The sequence below is a fragment of the Festucalex cinctus genome, chromosome 4 (assembly GCF_051991245.1).
Source record: "Festucalex cinctus isolate MCC-2025b chromosome 4, RoL_Fcin_1.0, whole genome shotgun sequence".
Classification (NCBI taxonomy): Eukaryota; Metazoa; Chordata; class Actinopteri; order Syngnathiformes; family Syngnathidae; genus Festucalex; species Festucalex cinctus.
In genome coordinates this window covers 25,822,119-25,846,555 of record NC_135414.1, presented here as the reverse complement: position 1 = coordinate 25,846,555, position 24,437 = coordinate 25,822,119, and the positions used below count along the sequence as shown (strand labels likewise).

At 38.3% G+C, this 24,437-nt stretch overlaps 1 protein-coding gene across 7 annotated transcripts in view; it reads left to right on the top strand.

Moving 5' to 3' along the window:
• The window catches only part of esrrga (estrogen-related receptor gamma a), a 221,786-nt gene that overhangs the window by 139,135 nt on the left and 58,214 nt on the right, over positions 1 to 24,437 (top strand). For all 7 annotated transcript variants that reach the window (XM_077518195.1, XM_077518194.1, XM_077518192.1 and 4 more), the window contains one exon: positions 7,651 to 7,809. In XM_077518195.1, the coding sequence (XP_077374321.1) occupies positions 7,652 to 7,809 (158 nt within the window). In that variant the 5' untranslated portion in view covers position 7,651. The remainder of the gene's footprint in view (positions 1 to 7,650; positions 7,810 to 24,437) is intronic.

Here is a 24,437-nt window from a genome sequence, read left to right as displayed (position 1 = left end):
GAGAGGGTGGGGGGTGGTTGCTTTTGTCTGACACCCCCCACCGCTCTTAGCCGGACGCACACACGCATTCTAGAACATGCTTCTTCGTGGTTTGGCCTGCAAAAAAAGTCACACTTTTGTGTTTGTCTATCAAGCGACGCAGCCTTGATGATGTGAATATGACCCTCAATCAATCAGCGGGTGCGCGCGTGCGTGTCACGGGTCAATGGCGGCCTTGATGTGCTGAAAGAGCATTGCGAGGGGACTGTACCAGCTGTGACACACACTCACCGCAATTAGCCGTGAGACCGTAACCAAGCCAAATGTGTGTGTGTGTGTTTTGTGTGATTGAATGCCAAAGAGCTGATTGAAAGAACACAGAGCGAGAGAGTGATGTATAGTGAGGGGGCAATCCCGCTCATACAACCCCCCCTCTTCCCTTCTTTTCCCACATCTGCTCAGGTCCAAACGATCCATACATCACAACGTGCATTCATTATTATCGCCATTATCGCTATCTTAGCAAGTCGTTTGCGGATCCGCTGAGAAGGATTCCGTTTAACTTCCACGTATTTGACTGCACTTCATTTCTTCATTCGGCAGGTTCAACTTAGGTGGGCCAAAAGGAGGTTTCTTTTGCCCGCCTTCGTTGGTTGTGATACATTTGAATTTAGCACAAAATGGATTTTGGATTGCGCCGCCAAGCAGCAAAGTTGCAAAATTAGGAGAAAAAAGGTTGGCATTTTAAGAGAATAAAATTGCATGAGAAAAAAACAAAAAGTTATCATTTTCTGAAAGCATAAGAATAGTCCATGAGTTGTGATTTTAGGGGAATAAAGTTATTTTTATTATTATTGTTATTATTATTATAAGAAAAATAAATGCAATTTCAGGTAGGGGGAAAAAAAAAAACTATTTCAGTGTATTTTTTTTTTTAAGATCTGGCTAAACCCACATAATTTTTGGTCTATTTTTATTTATTTTTATTTAAATTAACAATGCATGTTAATTTTCATTGATACTGTAAATTTAAAAAAAAAAAAAAAAAAAAAAAAAAAGCATTTCTTTGTCGCAGAACAGCTCATCTCTTTCCTTTTGTTCTGGTGCCCTTGAGCAAAGCACGAGGGTTGTCCCGCTCACATTATTTACACCCAAGTCTGAGTCCGAGTCACTTGATTTTGTGTATCTGCAAATATCATGTCCCGATACAATACCTGTGCAATGCAATGCAACGAAGAAGCAAAAGACGACCACATCCAAATTATCTCAATTAGATTATTTTATTTTATAAAAAATTTTTTTACAATTATTATTTTAACAGAGGTATGCAAGACGATACCGTTTGATCTAAAAAACTAAAATATGTTATTCTTGACTTTAGAAACTAAGAATTTAAAAATCAGAACTTTTCAAACTGATACGAATCAGCTGAAAATCATGTGATCGGCCCCGATTTCCGATCATGCCACTCCGATAAAATCGGGACAACCCTACAAGGCACACTTGCCCCCCACCTCCAGAGCCCACTGACATTATATGCATGGTATTGAATAGAATATAACTTATCACTGTCAGAGGAACAATGAAAATAAGTTACATGTGATGAAGATAAAAATATTATGTAAAGCTCGAAACACGCAAATATTTACGGTAGGCCTACACGCTATTCAAGCTTTGGGAGTATGTCCACATTATGATGCCATTGTTTACATTTGCGTATCTATGAAGGTCTCCCCAATGCAGATCCCCAATTGTGATGAAATTTGCATTAAAATTTGAAAATGAAGTGCAAACTGCATGTTAAATTGTGCACGACTGCACGTGTGCGCATCACGGGACGCTCACGGCTTGCAACGTTGCCCCTAATGGGAGGAGACAGCGCAGACCGGGCCACAATAGAACAAATTTAGACGGAGAGGTGGCGTGTGTGAGGGAATGCAGGTGAGACAGAGGAAGAGGCGACGTTCAAAGGTCCCGTAAAGTGGGCCGGGGTTGGGGGGGGGGTGTTATATATTCGAAAAGGGGAGGAGAGTGAAACGAAATGGATGACCATGCCACCTGCAGACTGACAGTGAAATATTCCCGCGCTCATCCTGCCATCATGCTTCACGTGGCAGACGCGCGTCTCACTTGAGATTCTTTTTCCTTCTCGCTCACATCCTTTTTCACTTTTCTGTGATTTAGTCAAAAGGAATCATCGAGGTCAGTTAGTCAGCAAAGAGGAGCACTGTACTGTGGAAAAGAATGTTCTCGATTAACAAAATGCCGAATCAAATGTCATTTTATGTATTATTTACCTATTAAACAACACATTTTAAAATTACGTTTGATTCTGGTGTATGTGAATATAAAAGATGGCGTTCCTACGTTAATGATCCGTTTAAAATAATCTTGCTGATTTTATTAACTACAGACAACCTTTGATGATGAGGAAAAAGTATTCTGACCACATAAATCAGGGGTGTCTAAACTACGGCTCGGGGGCCATTTGTGGCCCGCCATCCATTTTTCAGAGGCCCGCGACATATGCTAAAAATGGCATTTGACTCAGTTCAAATAAAATAAAACAAAAATGTTTGGAGGTGGTCAAAGTAAGAAGGGAGGGTATCAAAAAACTGGTGCCATTAAAGGTTATTTTAGTTAACTAAAACTAATGAAAAAAACAAAAATTCAGAAATCAATATTGTTACCGAAATAAATAAAAACGAAAATGCTTTTTCAAAAACAAAAACTAACTGAAACTACATTTTATGTTTACAAAACTATAATTATAGCAAAGATGTCCTTCGTTTTAGTCATTGGTAATTAATTTAATGCATGAGCCTTTGGGGATGATTTTAAATGTGATTTTTAGTAGATGTATTTTGATATAAACCGGAATAATGACGTTTGAAAGTATGTCACACAGAAGTGACGCCATCTCGCGGCAGCCAATAGAAAAGCACCTTCAGATGACGTCACTCCCATGCTGTTTTTAAAATATTGTGTGCAAGCAATACACTTTTTTTTTAAACTAAGACTAATACTAAAACTAACAAACTAAACTAAAACTAAGCATTTTTTGAAAGAACTAAACTAATAAAAATTAACAGAACCACCCTGAAAACTAATAAAAAATAACTAAAATGAAAAATTCCAAAACTATAATAACCCTACTGCCATGTTACAAATAAATTGGTTTATATACTGTAGCATTTTTCTGAATATGCAAAATCACAAATAAATTATTTGTACAATTTTAGGACTAAAAACAATTTCTCTTCATAATATTATGTGGCCCTTGTGTCCTTCTGATTTTCTGTATGTGGCCCTCAAATGAAAAAGTTTAGACACCTCTAACATACATAATCCTAAAAAGCATTATGCCATACACTTCTACACACTTGACTTTAATTTTCTTAAATAACAGGCAAAATACGACCACTAAAATTGTCCCATCAACGTATGTTAGCACGTCGTGCCCTCAGGAGGCCTCATCGCAGGTGATCCTCACTCTTCTCCTTCTTCACTGCGGATAATTTATCTGTCCCGTTCTTCCTCCGCCGTTTACCTCCCAACACGCACACCCCGCCCCCAACCCCCCCCTGCCCCCCCGTGCGTAGCTGTCACCTTTCGGCACCCGCTCAGTCCCTATTAAGAACGACAGCCCATCTGCCGCCTGCCCCGCTAACAGCTCCCGTCGCTAACGCTAACGTGTACACGCAAGCGCATCCGCTCACGCTCGCACGCGCGCACACACATGCCTACAGGATACCGCATTGAGCCCCATCTGCCCTGATGCAAACGCGAAAGCCGCATAGTCGGACACCTTAAGAGGGGAATTTGTGGTTATCATGCTCAATAATTTTGTTTGAAACGGTACAAAAAAGTTGATCGTTTTATTTGTTTCCAGCTGCAGTACTTTCTAAAAAACATTGGCAGGAGCGCATATGTAAACTACTGCAGTGACGCACTTTTAAAAACAGTCCTGCCTCAATGCATGCCGCGAACATGGCGGACATGCTGCAGGATAAGGCACATCATTGTAAGAGAGGTTTTCAGCTTGTATGAACTCCCTAAAACCGACACGTGCAGACATTGACAGTAGACTGTTGTTTGTTTTATCTGTTAAATTCAGGCTTTGCGTATTCACATTTTTTTTCAAGTAACCACCAAATAAGTCTAAGTTTTCCACTGATTACTCTGCACTACTTGTATGAACTCCCTAAAGCAAACATACCTATAATATTTATTTTAAAATATTTTTATCAACATTACTTTCATAAAAGTCATTCATAACAACAAGTCTTTTTCAAGTAACCCTAACTTACCCTTAATTTCTGACTAATGTGCGTTGTATGAACTCCCTAAAACTGACACGTGCAGACACTGACATTAGACTGTTGTTTGTTTTAACTGTTAAATTAAGGTTTGCGTAATAGCATTTTTTTCAAGTAGCCACCAAATAAGTCCGTTTTCCACTGATTACGCTGCACTACTTGTATGAACTCCCTAAAGCAAACATACCCATAAAACTCATTTTAAAATGTTTTTGTCAACATTACTTTCATAAAAGTCATTCATAACAACAAGTCTTTTTCAAGTAACCCGAACTTACCCTTAATTTCTGACTAATGTGCGTTGTATGAACTCCCTAAAACTGACACGTGCAGACACTGACATTAGACTGTTGTTTGTTTTAACTGTTAAATTAAGGTTTGCGTAATAGCATTTTTTTCAAGTAGCCACCAAATAAGTCCGTTTTCCACTGATTACGCTGCACTACTTGTATGAACTCCCTAAAGCAAACATACCCATAAAACTCATTTTAAAATGTTTTTGTCAACATTACTTTCATAAAAGTCATTCATAACAACAAGTCTTTTTCAAGTAACCCGAACTTACCCTTAATTTCTGACTAATGTACGCTGTATGAACTCCCTAAAACATACCCCTCCTTAACATGCACATGCAAAACAATCTGTATTGGAATCTTGTGATCTATTAATAGCACATGTTCACAAGTTATTATTAAACTGAGTTCTTATGTCAGTTTTCCACTCAATGCAGTCGCATGAACTCCCTAACACCCAACAGCATTCGACTGTTTTATTTGTTTGAGCTTCCCATGTAATATGGATTTAAAAGGCAGAGTAGGAACTTTTCAGTTATCACCAATCAGATGTGTTTGATGAGGTCAATGTTGTTCCCATTCCTGGGTTTCATTTATAAAATTAATCTGTTAAAATAATCCCCACAACAATTTTATAATACGTGACATTTTCAGATAATTTTACAAAGCATATATTAACATTGAAAGCCCGTCATACTAATAATATAATAATACAAGTAGTATTTTCTGCAATATTATTGCGCGTCAGTCGCTGCGGTGACATCACACTGTCGAGCACGGTAATTAGGGTGCAGCTTTGTGTGTGTGTGTGCGTGAGCATGCGGTGGCATTTGTTTCCTTCAGGGGTAGGTGCCTTTTGCATTAGTACGAATGGCAACTGTCTCATCAATCACGACATCTGCATGTCACACGCGTACGCGTACACACCGCCGTGGTCATTCTATTCACAGATGGGCCAGCGACACATGAGCGAGTCACTGAGCCTCGCACACGTGCACACATACATGCACAGTGTAGTCTAGGCATATATATATATATATATATATATATATATATATATATATATATATATATATATATATATATATATATATATATAGTTCTGTTGGTTATGACACCAATGGGAAGAGAAAAAAAAAAAAAAAAGCACTATGAAGTGTTTTCTGTCTATATAGCATTGTGACATGGCAAGCAAAGCCAATAAGAGTGTAGAGCAGCAAGATATCGATTGGTCCTATTCACCAGAGTGGAACTAAAACCAACAAATTACACAACCCCACCCTCCACCTTTCACTCTATCCATGGAGGGAGGGGTAAAAGGGTGAGGGGGTGGGGCTTCTGGATTGGTCTGGTCTTCACCGACTTGCACTCGAGTTACAGTTCACAGTGTTAGGTATATCCACCGTAGCCAATTTTTAATTTTTTTTTTATTATTGTTTGCAGAACTGCATCACATTACAGTATAAGGATTTTTTTTTTTTATATATATATATTTCAGTTTATTAAGTGACGCGTCAGAGGCAAAATTCACTTTGACATCAGCAAAAGTCTCCCTTTCCTCTCTTGTGGCCCGTCTGTTATAATCAATTACGTTTTTTAGCAAAGGAGAATTTTGATTGCATTGACTGCGGTGACCTTATCATTCCAGCGACAACCTCTCCCCTGACACTGCACTGCCTTTGATTTCACACATCGTGCGTCACCCTCCAGGGCGTTTTTGCTTTTTAGTCCCTCCCGTCTGATGGCCTTATTCACAGCAAGAACAGCCTCAACCGGGCAGCCTGCTTGACAAAAACAAATATTGACATATTTAGGGTTCAAAGTTGTATTGTCACTCTTGTTCATTGTGTGCTTTTTAACTCTTTTACTGCCACACGTTATCAAAAAAGAAAAAAATATGACAAAGGGCTTTGATCTTTTCCGTCATCCTTGAAAACGTTCTATTTCATCAATTTTCATCAGATTTCATCACATTTCATTGTAATTTCATACACTTGCACCCCATTGAAAAGAGATGTAATGCTGCCATCTGCTGGTCATAATGAGTGTTTTTGATTCCACAACCCATTGATCAGGCAGCGGTGCACTTTGACATTGCACTGCCCATTGATAAAAAACCAAACTAACAAAAAAAATTTAGTTGACATCGTTTAACGTTTATGGCGGCATACATTGTGATTTTCCTACACGTTATTTAAAGTTTTTGGTGGTCAAAGACGGTAAAAGTCACTGAGACTGAAACTTCTTTGATTTTCCATGATGAGGGTCTGTTCATTAAACATTGAACATCACATTAAACTTGCGTCTTCATATAAAAAACAAATAAAAAAAAAAAAAAACGCAGTTGACGTCATTTAACGTTTATGGTGGCATACATCTTGATTTTACTAATCGTCATAAAACGTTTTTGGCGCTCAAAGAGTTAACGATACTTCCGATGTGTTACTGTTCAAAAGGATTTATTTTGTATTTTTGTTTTAGGTAGACATGGATGTTTACTGTGTATAAATGGTGTGAATATGTGCCCGTGTCGGTCATTCATAACATTTGGCTTCAGTTTGTTACTTACCATATGATAAGGGTCTTTTGCACTAAAATTGTCATCTATCGTAATGTTGATCATTGCTGAATCAACATAGGTAAACCAATTGCATTTTTACCAATACATAAATAAATAAATAACAAGCCATGTGATAGGGTGGCCATTTTGCCACTTGCTGTCGACTGAAAATGACATAGTTGCTCAGGGATCATCATGACCAATGATGACTCAACTTTAGAAAACAGCTGAGTTGTGATTGGTTATTACCGGAGCCCAGCAGCAGTGATGTCATTTTCAGTCGACAGCAAGTGGCAAAATGGCCGCCACCTGAGAGGATTCAAAATGGCTGGATTTTGCTGATTAACTCACATTCCACAAACATAATATTAATTAGATTTGTTATATTTAAAATAACATTATTGTAAAGACATTTTTTAAGATGACGTCTTCTTGACCTGCCTCTTTTTTTGGAGAGATATAACAACCAATAAAAAAAAATGTCCCTGCTGTCTTCCAGAATGAACTTATCGAAGGGCCCACTGGTGAACAGCAGCACTGACGACAGCTCCAAGTCGACGTACGGTAAATGCGGCGCTGGCGCCTGGAGGATGCACCAGAGCTACGAGCCTCTCGAGGCCAACCACATGAGAGACCCACATGCCCTCTACAACCCAAGGTAGCACCCGATGAAAAGTTATCACCATATAGCTTTGTTGTGTAAATGAGCTTTTCATTGTAATCATTTTGGCTTTCTAAGTCAGTACATGGCCGTCTCGAGATGTGTCAGAAATGTTCCAGGGCGGATATTTTTCAACTTTAAACTACAAACTACTAATTTACGCACTTTGCCACCAAATTATCATGGCCTCCTGGAAGGATTGTTTCTTGATCCTCCCTAACTCGGTCATCATGGCCATCTCCATGTCTTCTAATGGGTCCCCTTGACGACACCCTTGAACTTCAGCTAATCAGATAGGTTGCTCCCACAAGGTGACTGTCTTCTCGGCAAGCAACCGTCAGATGCTAAGGGTAATGTGAGGTGGTGTGTTGTCACAATAAGGGCGATATTGTGATATTAAAACTGCCACAATATCGTCGTCGTCATGTTCACAATATTTAAAAGGAACACATCTGTTAAAAAAAGTCAGGTTGAGTTCCATTTGTGCAGTTCTAGCACCATCTAGTGGCTAGTTTATCAGTGAAATTAAATTTTCATTAGGGATGTTTTGGCCTTCTATGTTTAAAATCTATGCTAATTGTCAGATGAAGGGGAACCTAATTTGCTTGTGAAGCGATCAATGTGTGCTTGCATTACCAAGTAAGTGCCTCAATATTGTAATTAGCGATTGTATGCTGTTATGTGCAAAAGCACAATATTGTGCTTTTTTTTTCTTCTTTTTTTTTTTTAGTATGAGCTCTCTTTTTTTACAATATTGTGATATGTTTTAAATGCCGGCAATGCCCCCACAATATCGTGATAATTATCGTATCGTGACCTTCATATCGTGATCATATCATATCGTGATGTTTGGATATCGTTACATCCCTAGTTGTCATGGTGACACAACCACAAGTTAGTCTCATTCAAGTATAGCTCATTGTTTGGGTTTGAAGTACATTTTTGGTGGCACCGTTCCTGCAACTTTTCTGACATACCTTGTAAAGTTAGAAGAAAAATAGAAGAAATTGTATTTTGGTGTATAAAGGCATTCTCATTGACCCAGGAAGTATTTTATTCTCTTTTGGTTTTGCCTTGGTGGAGGTCAGCAGTCTGTATTGGTCATTATAACTTTTGCTAAAGAACAAATACATTTAATAATCGCTCTGTATAGCGTATATTTTTACATCATATGTCGGACATTGTAAGAAAGTGCAGCTTAATTTTCATGCTCAAGGACAAGTCAATAATACAAACAAGCCTTAAAACAAACTTTGCCTAACTCCAACCAAGTAAAATGAAGCTGCGGGCTTCCATATTTAGAAGCACAACTGTAAATACGCCACTTGTTTCATGTCTAAACACAGCGAGCACATTCCTCTTCCTCTCTCGCCGCTTGACGTAGCTCCCTTGTTCACTCTTTTAATCATTCCGAGTTTGTGCGGCGAAGACGCGATATTCTCATTGTAAGTATGCGATTTGCTTCTAATTAGCAGTCTATGGTTTTATTGAGTTATGAGATTTATGCATACATGTAGTGCACGTGATTGCTGAAAAAGTCTAACAAAAAAAATCTCATGCCCCTAATGGGCTGTAATTGTGATTTTTATTTTTTATTTTTTTTTTCACTAAATGAAAATCTCTCAATTATTGTTGAATTCATTTCCAACCTTTTGCCCCGCTATCGATGAGCGACTGAAATTTGCAAAGCCCTTCAGTTTTAAGTGTGTGTCAACGCGCGCGCAGGCGTGTGTGTGTTTGTGTTTGTGTGTAGACTGGAAGTCTTAGGCCAATAGGATTTCAGGGTTAGTCTGGGTCAAGCCAATTAGAGGTCTGGCGAGCCTTTCTCACGCAGTCTGTTGCCCAATCACCGAGGCGGGCGCTGCAAGCACACTGTGTGTGAGAGACTGCATTACATTTAAAAAGTGTCAGTATTAAAATATATTTTACAGTATTAGACACTTCATTAGATACAAACGGATGATATCCAATGTAAGATTTAGACCAGGGGTGTCCAAACTTTTTCATTTGAGTAACATAATGTTATGAAGAGAAATTGTGTTTAGTCCTAAAAATTGTACAAATAATTCATGTGTGCTTTTGCATATTTAGAAAATTGCTACAGTATATAAACCAATTGACTTGTAATATGGCAGTAGAGTTATTATAGTTTTGGAATTTTTCATTTTAGTTAGTTTTTATTTGTTTTCAGGGTGGTTCTGTTTGTTTTTATTTGTTTAGTTCTTTAAAAAAAAATGCTTAGTTTTACTTTGTTAGTTTCAGTATTAGTATTAGTTTAAAAAAAAAGTGTATTGCTTGCACACAATATTTTAAAAACGGCATGGGCACAACCTCATCTTTTGGTGCTTTTCTATTGGCTGCCGCTAGATGGCGTCACTTCTGTGTGACATACTTTCAAACGTCATTATTCCGGTTTATATCAAAATACATCTACTAAAAATCACATTTAAAATCATCCCCAAAGGCTCATGCATTAAATTAATTACCAAAGACTAAAAGGAAGGACATCTTTGCTATAAATATAGTTTTGTAAACATAAAATGTAGTTTCAGTTAGTTTTTATTTTTTTAAAAAGCATCTTCGTTTTTATTTATTTCGGTAACAATATTGTTTTCTGAATTTTAGCTTTTTCATTACTTTTAGTGAACTAAAATAACCTTTCATGGCACCAGTTTTTCGATACCCTCCCTTCTTACTTTGACCATCTCCAAACATTTTTGTTTTGTTTATTTTATTTGAACTGAGTCAAATGCCATTTTTAGCATATGTTGCGGGGCCGCTGAAAAATGGACGGTGGGCCGCAAATGGTCCCCGGGCCGTAGTTTGGACACCACTGATTTAGACAATTGTGATAGATACCGACAGAGCTATTTGTTTAATTTTTAATACAGTGATACCTCGGCTCACGAACGCTTCAGCTCACGAACGGCTGTTTAGTCCCAGGAAAGAGGTGAAAGTAGTTGGTGGTGCTCACTTTTTGTTGACTCGCTAAAGTGCTCCACTTCCTTGTTCACCAAGGGACACGCCTCCTCCGCTCCGGTGAGCACGAAAGTGCGAATGAGCGACAACCGTTCCATAAACACTCTACGCGGTGAAACGCTCGTGAATGAAGTAAGTCTACCATTGCTACTATCCTTAAGAACTACCATCACAAAGTAAAATAAAACGACTTTATTATACAGTACAATTTATTTCTTTAATTACAATACAATAGCACATTTATTATACATAAAATAAGGTATATTTTTGTGTAATTTTAAGGCTTATTTAGTAGAAAATTATGTTTTATAGGGACCTGGGAACGGATTATTCTCATTTTAATGGTTTCTTATGGGAAATAAATGTTCGGAAGAAGAACTTTTCGGCTTACACACACTCTCTGGGAACCAATTAAGTTCGTGAGCCGAGGTATCACTGTATTTTGCTCCTCAACATGTAACAAAATAAGGATGCCAAATTATTAGAAACACAATATTTAAAATGTAAAATTTATTCCCAATAATAAATATAATAAATAATAAAAAAAAAATATATATTTTCTTGTGTGCTATGAAAAAGAAAATCTTTGATTAAAAATGAATGTGATCATTTTCCACATTCGCACCCGAGCAGAAGGCCGACATCAGATCGCATGAGCACTCACGTCAGGCTGTGCGACCCCCGACTGTGTTGTTGGGATTTATTTACACTGTTGACAACACACGCACACACTGAAATTGCTGCGCCAAAGTTCGATAATTAACAACACATCTGAAATAGTTCAAAATCCTGAAAATTGCAGATTGTTTTAACATGTACCGGTATTTTTTTAAAAAATGGGTTTTATATTTACACATTTTATTAGTTGCTATTTTAACATATTTTCGCATGTTGCCATAAAGTTGCAAGGTAATTCGCGAGGATATGTTTAATTTGTGTTTGGAGTTGTGCTGTTTTCATTGGCCGGCGACGATATTATTCCCCATTTTATTTAGGCCATCAAACCATGAGAATGTGATTAATGTCAGCCAGCCTCGCACCACTGGCACACACACGCACGCCATGCACACATTGACTTGCTGTAAACTGAGCCCAATGTAATCATAATGATAAAGCAGATTGCCTTAACACACAGATGGGCCTCACAACAGCCCCGCGAGCACGCGTGTGCGCGCGCGCGCATGCGAGTGAGTGCGTGCGTTTGTGTGTCTGTGGACAACGCTGATTGGATTGCAGATTTATAGAAGAGGATTACTGGCGGAGCAGAGAGAGAGCGAGAGGGAGAACGAGAGAGACAGACTTTCAGACACTCACCTCTCATTAACTTCCACCCCCTTCACCTCCGCTCGCACACACACACACACACATATACACAAACAAACATACACAGTCGAGGTCACATGTCAATGTATATTCCTCCCTACAAAACGTTGAGCGTGAGCGCGGACGCGGCAGACAGCGGCAGAGGCGGCGGGCCCTCCAACAAACCTGATTATGAGTGGATGTGAATTAGATTCCTTAACAGATGGTCCGGACACCAAGCTCGAAGGTGCAAGGGCCAAAGTGAGAGGAGGGAGGGAGGAAGGGCAAGGGAGGTAAAAGCGGTGAAATCGGGGGCAGAGAGGAGGAATGTCACCAGCATATGACCATCAACCTAAAATGACAAATAGACGGGTGAAAAAATTTTTTCACCCAGCATTCACCTTCATGAACACAGCTGTTCCTATTAATTAATAATATTAATATCTAGAATTGCACAGACAATCCTAATTAACATCAGCAGCAAATTGTAACCCTTTGTAGATAAATGCTGCATGTCTGAATTTTGTCAATTAGGATTCATACATTATTCACTGAGAAATCGAGAGAAATGTCTCGCCCACAAAAACAAAATGTTGTCAATTGGTGAAGTTCTTTTTCTTTTACCTTTTACTCATTGAAATATTTACCGTAATACATTGCACTTGTCCTCTGAACCACACTATAATCAATCAATAGTTCAATGGTTCTTAATTGGACCAAATAGCAAAACAGTAAAATAAATACAACTTCCTAGGTAGACTTACATGTCGGGATGTGACGATATCCAAACATCACGATACGATATTATCTCGATAGGAACATCACGATACGCTAATTATCACGATATTCTGGTTGTGTGCAGACGGGGCCGGGCGAATTTTTCGGCTGCATGACGTCACTCCCTCGGCAACTTGACAGCGCGCACTAGTGGTGTGAATTGCCTCGTTCCTGACGATTCGACCCGTATCACGATTCATAGGTCACGATTCGATTCAATACGGTTAATCCCGATATGAATTTACAAGTCGATTGTTGAGATTTTTTTACTCAAATTTAGAAAATACCATTCAGTAAACCTATACATGTACACTGTAAGATTTGTATGAAAATGTATTATTTATTGATCTGAAACTTCAGTTTTATAACTGTGAGCCACTGTATTTAACAAATATCGGTTGTAACCTTTTTTCATGTTAGAAGAGCATTGAAATAAAATATTAAGGTTTAATGTTCCATTAATATAACATGCTTCCATGCTTAAGGTGTGAAAGACGTTTTTTTGAGTATTTTTCCATCAAAAATGGATGTTAAAAAATCGATTCGGCTGCCTATTGAATCGATTCGAGAATTGCGTGCTGTAGTATCGCGATATATTGCCGAATCGATTTTTTTTAACACCCCTAGCGTGCACGGATTTTTTTTTCACTCATTCACTCACTCACTCACTCACTCACACAAGCTAAAAAAAAAAAATCCATGCGTTCTGTCAAGTTGCCGCGGGAGTGACGTCACGCAGCTGACAAATTTGCCCGGCCCCGTCTGCAGATAGTGAGTGACACGCTCCCTGTCACCCCCCACTCTGCGATTGGCTGGAGGGGTAAACACCTGTCCTGTCCACAGAAACGTCCCGCTGTTGACAAAACAAACACAAAATGGCAAAATACAGGCTGTGGGGGTTTAGGAAAAAAAATCACCACCACACATTAACAGAAGCCCAGAGGTGTAGATTGAGAAGGATTTCATATGTATATATCCTGTATTTACATTAAGCAAGACACCAAACAATTGAACAGAATCAGAAATCTTCATTGTTTACATTCATATTGACCGCTTTTGAGGTGGAAACTGGAACAGTCAGAGTGGGATAAATCCGACTTCCCATCTCCCTCGAATGCAGCATAAATACAAGCAAACTGATAAGCTCCACCTGGACAAGACACGAGTGGCTGGAAGGAGCTGATTGGTTGACGACAAAGAAAAGTAAGACAAGATGAGCACCAAAACAAGACATAACATGAAACAAAACTGAATTATAATCTAAACATTATTACCTATTAAGCAGAGCAGTTTTGGTGGTTTTGTGCCTTGCTCAATGGTACTTTGGCATAATCTCCTCTTCCCAAACTAGTAACCTTAGACACAATTTGCACACATGCATTAAATATGATTGAGTTGCATTAATTATAAAGCATAGGGAGAAGCAGCATGGTGTTATGGTGGTTAATGATGTCTGCGTCACACTCAAGTGGTTCTGGGTTCAAATCCCATCGCCTCCCTATGTTTGTGCGGATTTTCCCGCTTCCTCCCACATTCCAAAAGCATGCGTGTTGAAATTCTCCATAGGCATCAATGGTTGCTCAATTCCAACCCCGGAAAGGCTCCAACTCACCCGCCAACCTAATAAGGACAATTAGGATAGAAAATAGATGGAGGGATCAAAAAAGGAGAATATTTAGGGAGGATTTTCAAGTTTTCGGGCCATGCGCGTTATTGTCCGTCGTTCCTCCGGCCGTCCCTCACCGTGATGGACGGGTGTAAATCACAGCAATCCCGTCGTGACAGCCCAATTTCCTCCAATCTGATCTGCTTAAAGAATTCAGCTCACTTGTGTCTCCTCCGCCTCCATTTCTACTTATCCTTTCCTGCACTCGACCCCCCCCCCCCCCCATTCCCTCAAATGTACTCCCGTTTTACTGCGCGCACTGCGCTCCTCGCTTTTTACGGCCCCTCTCTGTCGTTTCCCTCCACATTTCCTCCTTGTCGCTTCTCCACATCCTGCCCTCGCGCTCCCTCCCGTGTCACATTTGAAAGCCCTGTCATATTTACTAGAGTGGAAATCCTCTTTCACCATCTGCTTAATAAAAAAAATGTGCTTTTAATCCGATTTGGGATATTTTGTTGCTGTTTTTTTTAAGTACTTATTTTTATTATACTTCTGTGCAATTTCATCTGTTGGCCGATTCGCTCTCTGTCCAAGTGCGAGGGAGCGGGAAGAGAAATGTCACACGGGAAGTAAGGAAAAAGGCCGTCGCACCGCGAATACTTGATGATAATACGCACATACACACACACACACACACGCACACATGCAGATGAGACGAACACTAACCTTGATCACTGACCTTTCTTTTCTAAAAGCACCAGCCAATTTCTATCCTTTCAGTGAATGCACGTTTGCTTCCTCCGTCATCTGCAAATGGGCACATAACATGAGTTGGATCAAGTCACTATAGTACTTATTTAAATCAATTAGAGATTTTATACAAGTGCAATTCAGTGCTCGTAACTCAAAGCTTTCTTTCCTCATTGAAAAAAATGTAAATGTGATTAAACTTTTCCAACCTACCACAAAAAACTTGCTTTTTTAATTGTGCGAATAGCGCTCTATAGCATTATACATTATAAAAACATGAAATAATATGTTAACTCATTCACTCCCAGCTGTTTTACTGCATTTTGACTGATTTTGCAAGGCCCACAGAATATTGTGTTCTATTCGTTATAAAAACATGGAACCTACCAAAAGAAGGTTTAGCATCTCTTATTTCATTAGGAAAAAAAAAGTATATTTTTATGTTTCCTTTTTGCAGCAATTAGCATCGGAATATAGCTAAATTTAATCATTATTCACAAATCTGTTTAAAACAGTGGGGAAAAGAGTTTTTTGCAACATGGCCCCGGTTGATCTCTTATACTCTGCTGCCACCTGCTGGCCGTTTTTGTAATAACTACCTTAGATTCAAGCGTTCTCTTCAGTTAAGAGGCTGCATCAAAGCCTTCTGTATGCTCTAGCATTAAAAAAAAAAAAAAAAAAAAAAAAAAAGTATAAATACGTCTTTGGGAGCAAAGACCTTGACCACCAGGGGCAGTATAATGAAGTCATACAGACCCAAATGAGTAAGATTCACCATTTCTCTCTGAGTTTCAGTAAACGGTGATAATATTCGTCATTTTTTCAGAAAGGATAAAGAATCAATACCTGTGAGTATTGTTTGTATCCATCTTTCTTAATGTGTTGCTCCACGTTGATGTTCAGATATCTGTTACTTCAGTTTATGACTCCGAGTGCTATTTGTTAGCCCTTCAAAGGTGTTATTCCTTTATGTGTTAGCATTAAGCTACCTGGTTGTTTTAAATCCGAATTGTGTCATTTTCTTTCAACTTCACCTTTAAATGATTTGAACCAATTTTTTTTGGGGGGGGGGAATTGTTTACCTGCTGCTATAAACGTCTGCTTATTATGATTTGAGTCAAGTTGAGTTCACGGTTACCATGCAGCTCTGAAGTTTGCGCTCACAAGTCAAAGCAAAGTTTTGTATATCAAAACCCCAATGTACACGTATTATCTTCAGTTGTCCATTATCTCAGATATATATTTTTTTAATTTTATTTATTAACTGAAGTCATCACACTTAGTTGTACTGTAGGTTAGCATTAGACTCTCTGAATATATTAAATAGGCTCGCATATGTTGCAAAAAAAGCATAATGAGAGAACTGCACAAACATAATAATGCCAAGTTTTGCACACTCACACGGACAGATGTTCCTAATATTTTTGCAAAATTAAGATTTCGTACGTGTACCTAATATTGTGGCCCATGAGCATGTGTTCATTTCTTGAGTTTTTTTTTTTTTAGTAGTTCTTACAGTTGTCAACCACCCTCATGAACACAATGACACCCGGCTGATAAAAAAAATAGACAAGGAGGAGGGGTTTGTGAGGAAGCAGTGAGGGAGGGGGTTCAATGAGCGAAAGAGAGAGGGGAGGGGTACATGGTGACAAAGATAGCAGCAGACAGCAACACATTTATCAGCTGGTGCTCACCAGAAAATGACCTAAATCATTACGATTCTCATCTGACAGCGTTTGGACCCCAAACAAGCTCCCCCTGCTCATGTGTTGACACACACACTGTCAAATCCCGCTCATCTTTTACCTCACTCGCACACCAGGAAGGGAATTTCTCCATTTTCCAATGGCGAAGAAAGCCTCCTCAGTGGGAGCGGTTTTAACATCTGCACCGTGCGACGGTCGACTCAGAATTCCTCAGTCGCTGTTTGGGAAAGCTCATAATTCCTAATCAATAGTGTTTGGCTGAGCTTGCCCTGCGTGTGTGCGCACACCCCCGACCGCTCATCCATTCACTTGTGGAGAATGGGGGTGTGTAAACTTTACACACCCCAGGATGCATCCTAATAGCCCCACTAGTGGGCCCCTTGTAAGTCTTAGCCCTCATCACAATGCGCTGTGTGTGTATGTGGGCTGTCTTGCGTACTATACAGTTGAATTGTTTGTTTTTTCTTGTTTTGGTCACACATAAGAATACTGGATTGTTAAACTATTTGTAATATATTTTGGACACACAGTCCTCATGTTTTCTATGTCACATTTATTTTTTTCTCTTCTGTTACATGAGATGTTTTTTTTTTGTTTGTTTGTTTTTTTAAATGGCAAAATTTCTTAATATTTAAGTGTAATAATGAGGATTAATTCCCTTTTAGTCCACATCTTGGATGAGATTTGTGGAAATTTCCTTGATCCACTATTGGCAAAATTTACAATCAGGATTTTTATTTTTATTTTTTATACAGTGGAGCTTGACTCACGAGTGACCCGACTTCTGAGGGTTTTTTTTTGTTGTTTTTTTTTTTTTTGTAGATGCAAGATGTTTTCTTGGCTGATTTTTTTGCTTTGACTCGTAAAGTGAAACTTTTGAGATACAAATGTGCAGTTGGCAGCTAAAGCAAGTCAACTTATTTCACAGCAAGGTACGGTTTTGGCACATAGTAAACAATTATTTATTTATTTATTCATTCATTCATTCATTTATTTATTTATTTATTTATTCATCTATCAAGTGGCTTCGAGCTGTTAATAGTTGCTCCTTGAGGTTTGCCATGAAACAAAGGCATGTTGTGTAATGTGCATGTGTGCTAGCTTAATGCTAACACACAATGCAAAATGACTGGCGTTGATCGTCATTGGTGTTCTAACCATGCAACAGGTATTTGAACACAAATAATGGACCAACACATGTAGATGGACAATCTAACCAGGCATTCTTTTCAATGGGGAATGATGATTTGAGACATGAATGGTTTATGTAATGGTTTGTTCTGAATGCCTGTTTTGCAAACGATACTATAAATCTGTGTGGGTGTACAGTGGCCTATAGCTGGATGACACAAGTTGAGACTGAATCAACAGCGCCTCTGCTGGTTGTAGCCAAGTAATGCAGGATTCTTCACCTTTTTCTGGAAATGACTCCATTCTTCTGGACAAAATTGGTTTTAAGGAGAGGACTTGTTAGCGTGAAAATACACATGGATAGAGATTCACTATCAAAATGACTTTTGTGTATTTTCTAAGATTGATATTCATCACTCAGGAATATAGTTTCACAGGTGCTGTCTTTACTGGCCGACAGCCCATTGGGCAGAGAGCGTGTTGGCCATTATGGCATTGATTGTATGTAATCAGGGGTTTACTCTGCAGCCAATGAAGAGAATTACGGGTTTCCTGCACGCCTAACACTGTAACAATTGATCTGCACCCTGGTGTGTGCGGTTTGATGTGTAGTCGCAAAGAGGGTGTTTGTGACAGATGTACAAATGACAAGAAAAGATGATGGAAAAGTCCACAGTAGGAGGGAAAGTGGTTTGAATCAACTCTCGCTGTTGGATTTGATTTTGCTCTATTCACTTTTGTCCCGTGTAACAGCTATAATCATCGGCACACTGTGACGCTATACAAATAAACAGAAGCTTGCACAGTGATGCAGAAGCAAAATGTTGGTGCTCTTTGTTATTTTGGACTAATGCTGCATTTGAGACTGCTGGGAAGTAGGAAATATTACACTTTTCAGCGGATGCACTACATATTTTTGTTTTGTTTTTTTGACAACAACAATCATTTTACTACATAGTTTCATGCGGAAAGAATAGTAAAATTTCAACGCAACAATTTCCATTCGTAGTATTGTATTTTTCTAGTTTTCTTAATTTGAATTCTCATATAATGACCAGTTTCACCTTCAATTTGCTTATTTACTAGTTTACACTGTCAACTTAACTTCAGGTGTAGAGCACTTTAAAAATTACCAAAACAAATTGCTGCGCACAAATGAAAATGGAAAATAAAACAATTAAAGTGAAATAATTAAAAACAGAACAGTAATGTGATGATATGCCTCTTTAAAAACATAAAATCAGTGACATTGAAACTTTTATCTAATTTGTTAGGCTTTTTTTGTGTATGTATTTGTACTAAAATTGGATTTGCTTTATTTTGTTTAAATGGATCAATAACATGTATACATTGTTTATTATTTTGTATCCTAAAAATCCGATTTTGGCCAGGATGGTGACTTTCCAAAATTCTAGCGTCGGTGTTTGAGCATTCTCCCGTTTTGGCTGCATAATCTCATCTCATAAAGTCTTGTCTTTAAAAACGCACTCACTGCCAGCCATTTTAGAAAATTTCAAAATTTTCAATACCCACGTGATATTGCGTTCAATAATTAACTCATTCACTGCCATTGACGGAAAAAGACGTCAAATGATGCATTTTTTTTACTGGTCTGGCAAATTAATGTGTTAATAAATAACTAAAAAAAAAAAAATCAAATTGGCCCTTGCAGCTTTTTATTTTTCTGTATGTGGCCCTCAGAGGAAAAAGTTTGGAAACCCCTGCTGTACATTATATCAACAATTTATAATTGCTTCATTGATTTTTACCATGTTTAAACAATGGCAGTGAATGAGTTAAATATAAGCCGAATCTACCAAATGACAGAATAGAATAGACTACTTTTTGCCTCGTCCCGTTCGTTTATAATTCAGTAGAAAAATGTAGATTTGCCAAAATACAGCCATTTCTCCCATGGACTCTGAAACTGTGTTTATTTCATATAAAATGGGGCAATGATGTCATCTACCGGTGGTCGGGCATCAGTAAAGTTGTTTCTAAGTTTGACATTTACAGTGGAGCATAATCAGATTCTCCCCCCATTATCCCCACTCTAAAAAATAGAAAATTGACAAGTATACTTGTCAAAGGCAGTGAATGATTAATATGACAACATGAGAAACTTTTCAAAGAGGCATGCACTTCCCTGTCAACCAACATATGCAGGCCGTGTTGTTTGTGCACGCATGCACCCTCGCGCACGTTGTCGAAGCAGCTGACAAGCAGTTCAGCAACCCTGCAACACAAACCCCCGGAAAGGCAATTCAGCTTATTGATGAAATCATTTTATCCGTTTGACTATGGAAATATAAAAGGACTTCCTTTGACTCCCTCTCCTTAGTCCTTTCTTTAATTCAATGCATTTCCCCATCCTTCTTTCCATTCCAAAGCATTGCTAGTATCATACAGATAGAATTGTGACAAGTTTTTTTTTTTTTTTTTGCTTATTGGACTGTGTGTTCTTATCAGCATGGCGAGCACAATGCTCGGTGTGATGGAAAGGTATTAGCCAGCCTGCGGTGGCGACATTGTCAGCACTTCTTCCGTCTCTTCCTCTAATGCTTTCTTCAGCCTCTTTTGCTTTCCCCTCGCTCCTCCCCCTCCGCGCTTCCTCTTCTCCTTCGTATAGATTGGATTTTCTACTTATGTTTGTCAAATGCATTTTCCTACAAGTGGCTTTCATCGACTTACAGTTACGTTTAAACAAAGGCTTCGACGGGGAAAAAAAAAAAAAAAATGGTATTGTTCAAACTTTTTTTGTGTGGATGCCGAAGGATGAGAATTCTCGCTGTTGCAGTTATGCATCAAAACATATTCCGCTTATCTGAATGCTGACAGATGACTATCCTCTCTTATATTGTCAATGTGTGTCACAGAGGGAGTAGCATTGTCGTTTATATTATGTGTCAACAATATATTTTTGTCTTGTGTGGAAAGGCTGATAGCATTCTCATGAAAAATTCACTCAGATTATACATTGTCATATATATATATATATATATATATATATATATATATATATATATATATATATATATATATATATATATATATAAAGAGAGATACACTGCGGTACATTATAAAAATGTATATTTGGAGCTTTAATAACTTATTTAAATAATAGGTAAAATTAAGCAGTTTGTCAAGTCAAGTCATATTTATTTATATAGCGCTTTCAAACAGCCCTAGCTGTCATAAAGCGCTTTTCATAAACACAACATAAAGTGCATTAGTGTGGCAAGATATTGGAAAAACATGCAATGTTGACAATATTTAACGTCGTTGAATAATTTTCCTGCTTTTTTTGTATTATCTAATGAAAGAAACATGGCAAAATAAGCAGGCACGTTGTATTATCAATTTACCGGTAATTGTAATAACATACCGTAAAAATATTAATAATGCCCTCGATATTGTTCTCCTATTGGACGCATTTAAGTTTGCATTGTATTGATCGAAACATACAATTCCATATAAATGTATTAATTTATCAGAAAGTTTTTGTGATACGCATATTGCATGTGACATTTATTATATCTTTTACTTTTCCATCCATCCATCTATCCATCCATCTTCTTAGTCGCTTATTCCCCACAAGGGTCGCGGGTACTTTTTCTTTTCTGGGGAAAAAAAATAAAATAAATAAATAAGCTACTATGCTCCTCACAGCCAAGATATTATATTACTGTACCATTTTTATGATATTCGGAGATTGAGTTGATATGCTGTGTTTTGTTCCCAGCAGCCCATTTGTTCTCCAAATCGTCTTTTCGTAAATGTTTCTGATTTGCTCTCTGGGATTTTTTTTTTTTTTTTTTAACAGTTCCTGGGTGGTTCAAAAACAGTTTGGAGTTGTTTTCCGTCTCACTTTGGAGGCGGCAGTCCACAGACTTCATATAATAAAAGAGTGTGCTCAGAAAAAAATAGAGCGCGAGCAGCACGGAGGCAGAGTGAGGCAGAGTGGCTCTAATACGATGATTGTATGTTTGCCTCTGCCAGTTGTCAGGCCGCCGCATCAGACCGCCAGTCTAATGACAGCTTGTCATGGCATGCTGGACCACCTTCACTCACGACACCAAGACAAAACACTTGTTCCCTCCTTCTTCCGCTTCTTTTCTCTTCTCCAAGCCTCGCTCCGTCCTCGCTGTTACTCGCCTTTGCCTCAAGAAGGGAAGGATAATAAACAGACACGGTAGGAAAGGCAAGAAGGAGTAAATAACAGGGATTGAACAGGGAATGGAGACAAGGCAAGGCAGTAATCTTTATAGTTTTGATGTGTGTTTGATTTGTGTGTACGTATTGTCTCACACTAAGACAGGTAAATTGACCTCCTGAATATTTGATGTCGACAAAACACTTAGGAAGTATGCAATGCTTAGTTGTACTTAAGGCACAGATGAAAATATAGACCAACTGTCAGTCCTCATGTAGAGTGGACTTAGTTAAATGGTCCAGGATGGAAGTTTCTCACACCAGATTGGACAAAGCATCGTTGTGATTGACAAAGTCAGAGAAGTATTTATTTAACAATGTGTTTATGGCTGTAGTTGGTTGTGTAAAAGTTCACTGCATCACAAAGAGAACTGTTGAACGACACTTTGGGATCAACATGACTATAAAAAAAAAAGTGTCAGAAATACAGTTATACAGAACTGAAAACTACAAGTAAAATACTAAATTAATTGTAATATGTAATGGGTTATGTTTGTCATCCAGGTATTAAAAAAAAAAAAGTTTTTATCATCAAATAAATCAAAAACTGAAATACAAATAGTGGAATACTTCACAGTATCAGTTTGGATTTTGTTCTGCACTCTTCAGAGTGAAAAATATAATTATTTGGTCACCTAAAGTTTGAATGGCAAAGTAGGTTGCATTGGTAATTAGCACAGTGTTTCCTAATGGGAAGCATGTAAAGATGTGGTTGAATGATAGACCCCTGCGGGACTCCAAAGTTAACTGAAGACCAACATCGCCAGTGAACATTTGTTTATTTATTTATTTATTTATTTATTTGTTTGTTTATTTATTTTTACTTTTGTGTCTATTTTAGCCCGACTGTCTTTGCTTTTAGAATTGTTTTTCAATTAAACTTCTTTGTAAGTGAACGTTGAAAAATTTCAGACAACTCTCATTTGTTTGTTTCCTTACAGAGTCAAATCCAAACTACAAACAACATCAAGGCAAGATTTTTTTTAATAGATATTTTATATTGGAATGAATTTGATAGTACAGATCAGAGAGTGTAGTGACAATTTATTAATTAGATGTAAAATGAAAACGCAGCCGTTAAAATGACACGAGCAAAACAAAGCTGCGTGCTAGCATCGTCCCGTAACGCCCAACTTAACGTCTTTGAACGCGCCTCTCCAGACCTCCCCTCTTTATATAAATCTTTTTAAACACTTAAAAACATAAAGGAGCGACGAGCGCCAAGCCTTTCCTCCTCTTTCAACGCTCACCCGGAGAGCACACAGGCACAATAAGATTGCTCTTTCAGCAGCGAGCCGCCGCTACATAGCGACATAATTATACTGATAACATACATACATAAATGCATTCAACCTCTCTCTCGGCACAGTGCACTGACTGATTTCTTAATCTTCTTTCCTCCACTCCTCCACCTCCTCGCATGTCCTCCCATTCTTTTTTTTTTTTATTCCTCCCCCTTCCAGGGCCATTATTTTTCATTTATAAGCAGAGAGAAAAGGTGCGAGGGAGGGAGAAAGAAGAAAAAATGGGATCTTTTGGCACTTAAACTCTTTCACTTAATGGCACTCGGAGGGATTGACGTCGGAAAGGGAGGGACACGAAAGTGCATAAAGAACGAGATTAAATCATCACCATCACGTCATCTGCCTAAATGGGTCTTCTGCCTTTTTTTTTTTTTTTTTTTCCGACATCACTGTGTTTTCGCTCCCTTCCGCAGATGAATCAGAGTGATCCATCTCCATCTCATCACTCATTTCTGCCACCTTCCCTGTATATATACAGTATATGTCCTCTTCCCTGTCTTGATTTGCATCCAGAAACTTTTTCCCTTCATCCTTAACTAAAGGCCTGCCTGAGCATCAGATAAATGGATTTATGAGCATTGCTGGATAGCACAAAGCTTCCATTAATGGACTTGCTGAATTAGAAGGACTGGGGCAGAGGAAGAAATAGTGGATGGTTAAAATCAAACTCTTTCAAGGCACGGCTCACCATTCTGGAGCCATCTTGGTTAATCTGCAAGATTAACTTCGTGGTCTATACTTTGAATGCACCTTCGTCACACAATCTTGACGTTACTTTTGTGTTTCTTAAAGGACGAGAAAACATCTGAATTTATAAAAAAAATTTGGGGTGTCAGGCGATTACAATTTTTAATCGTA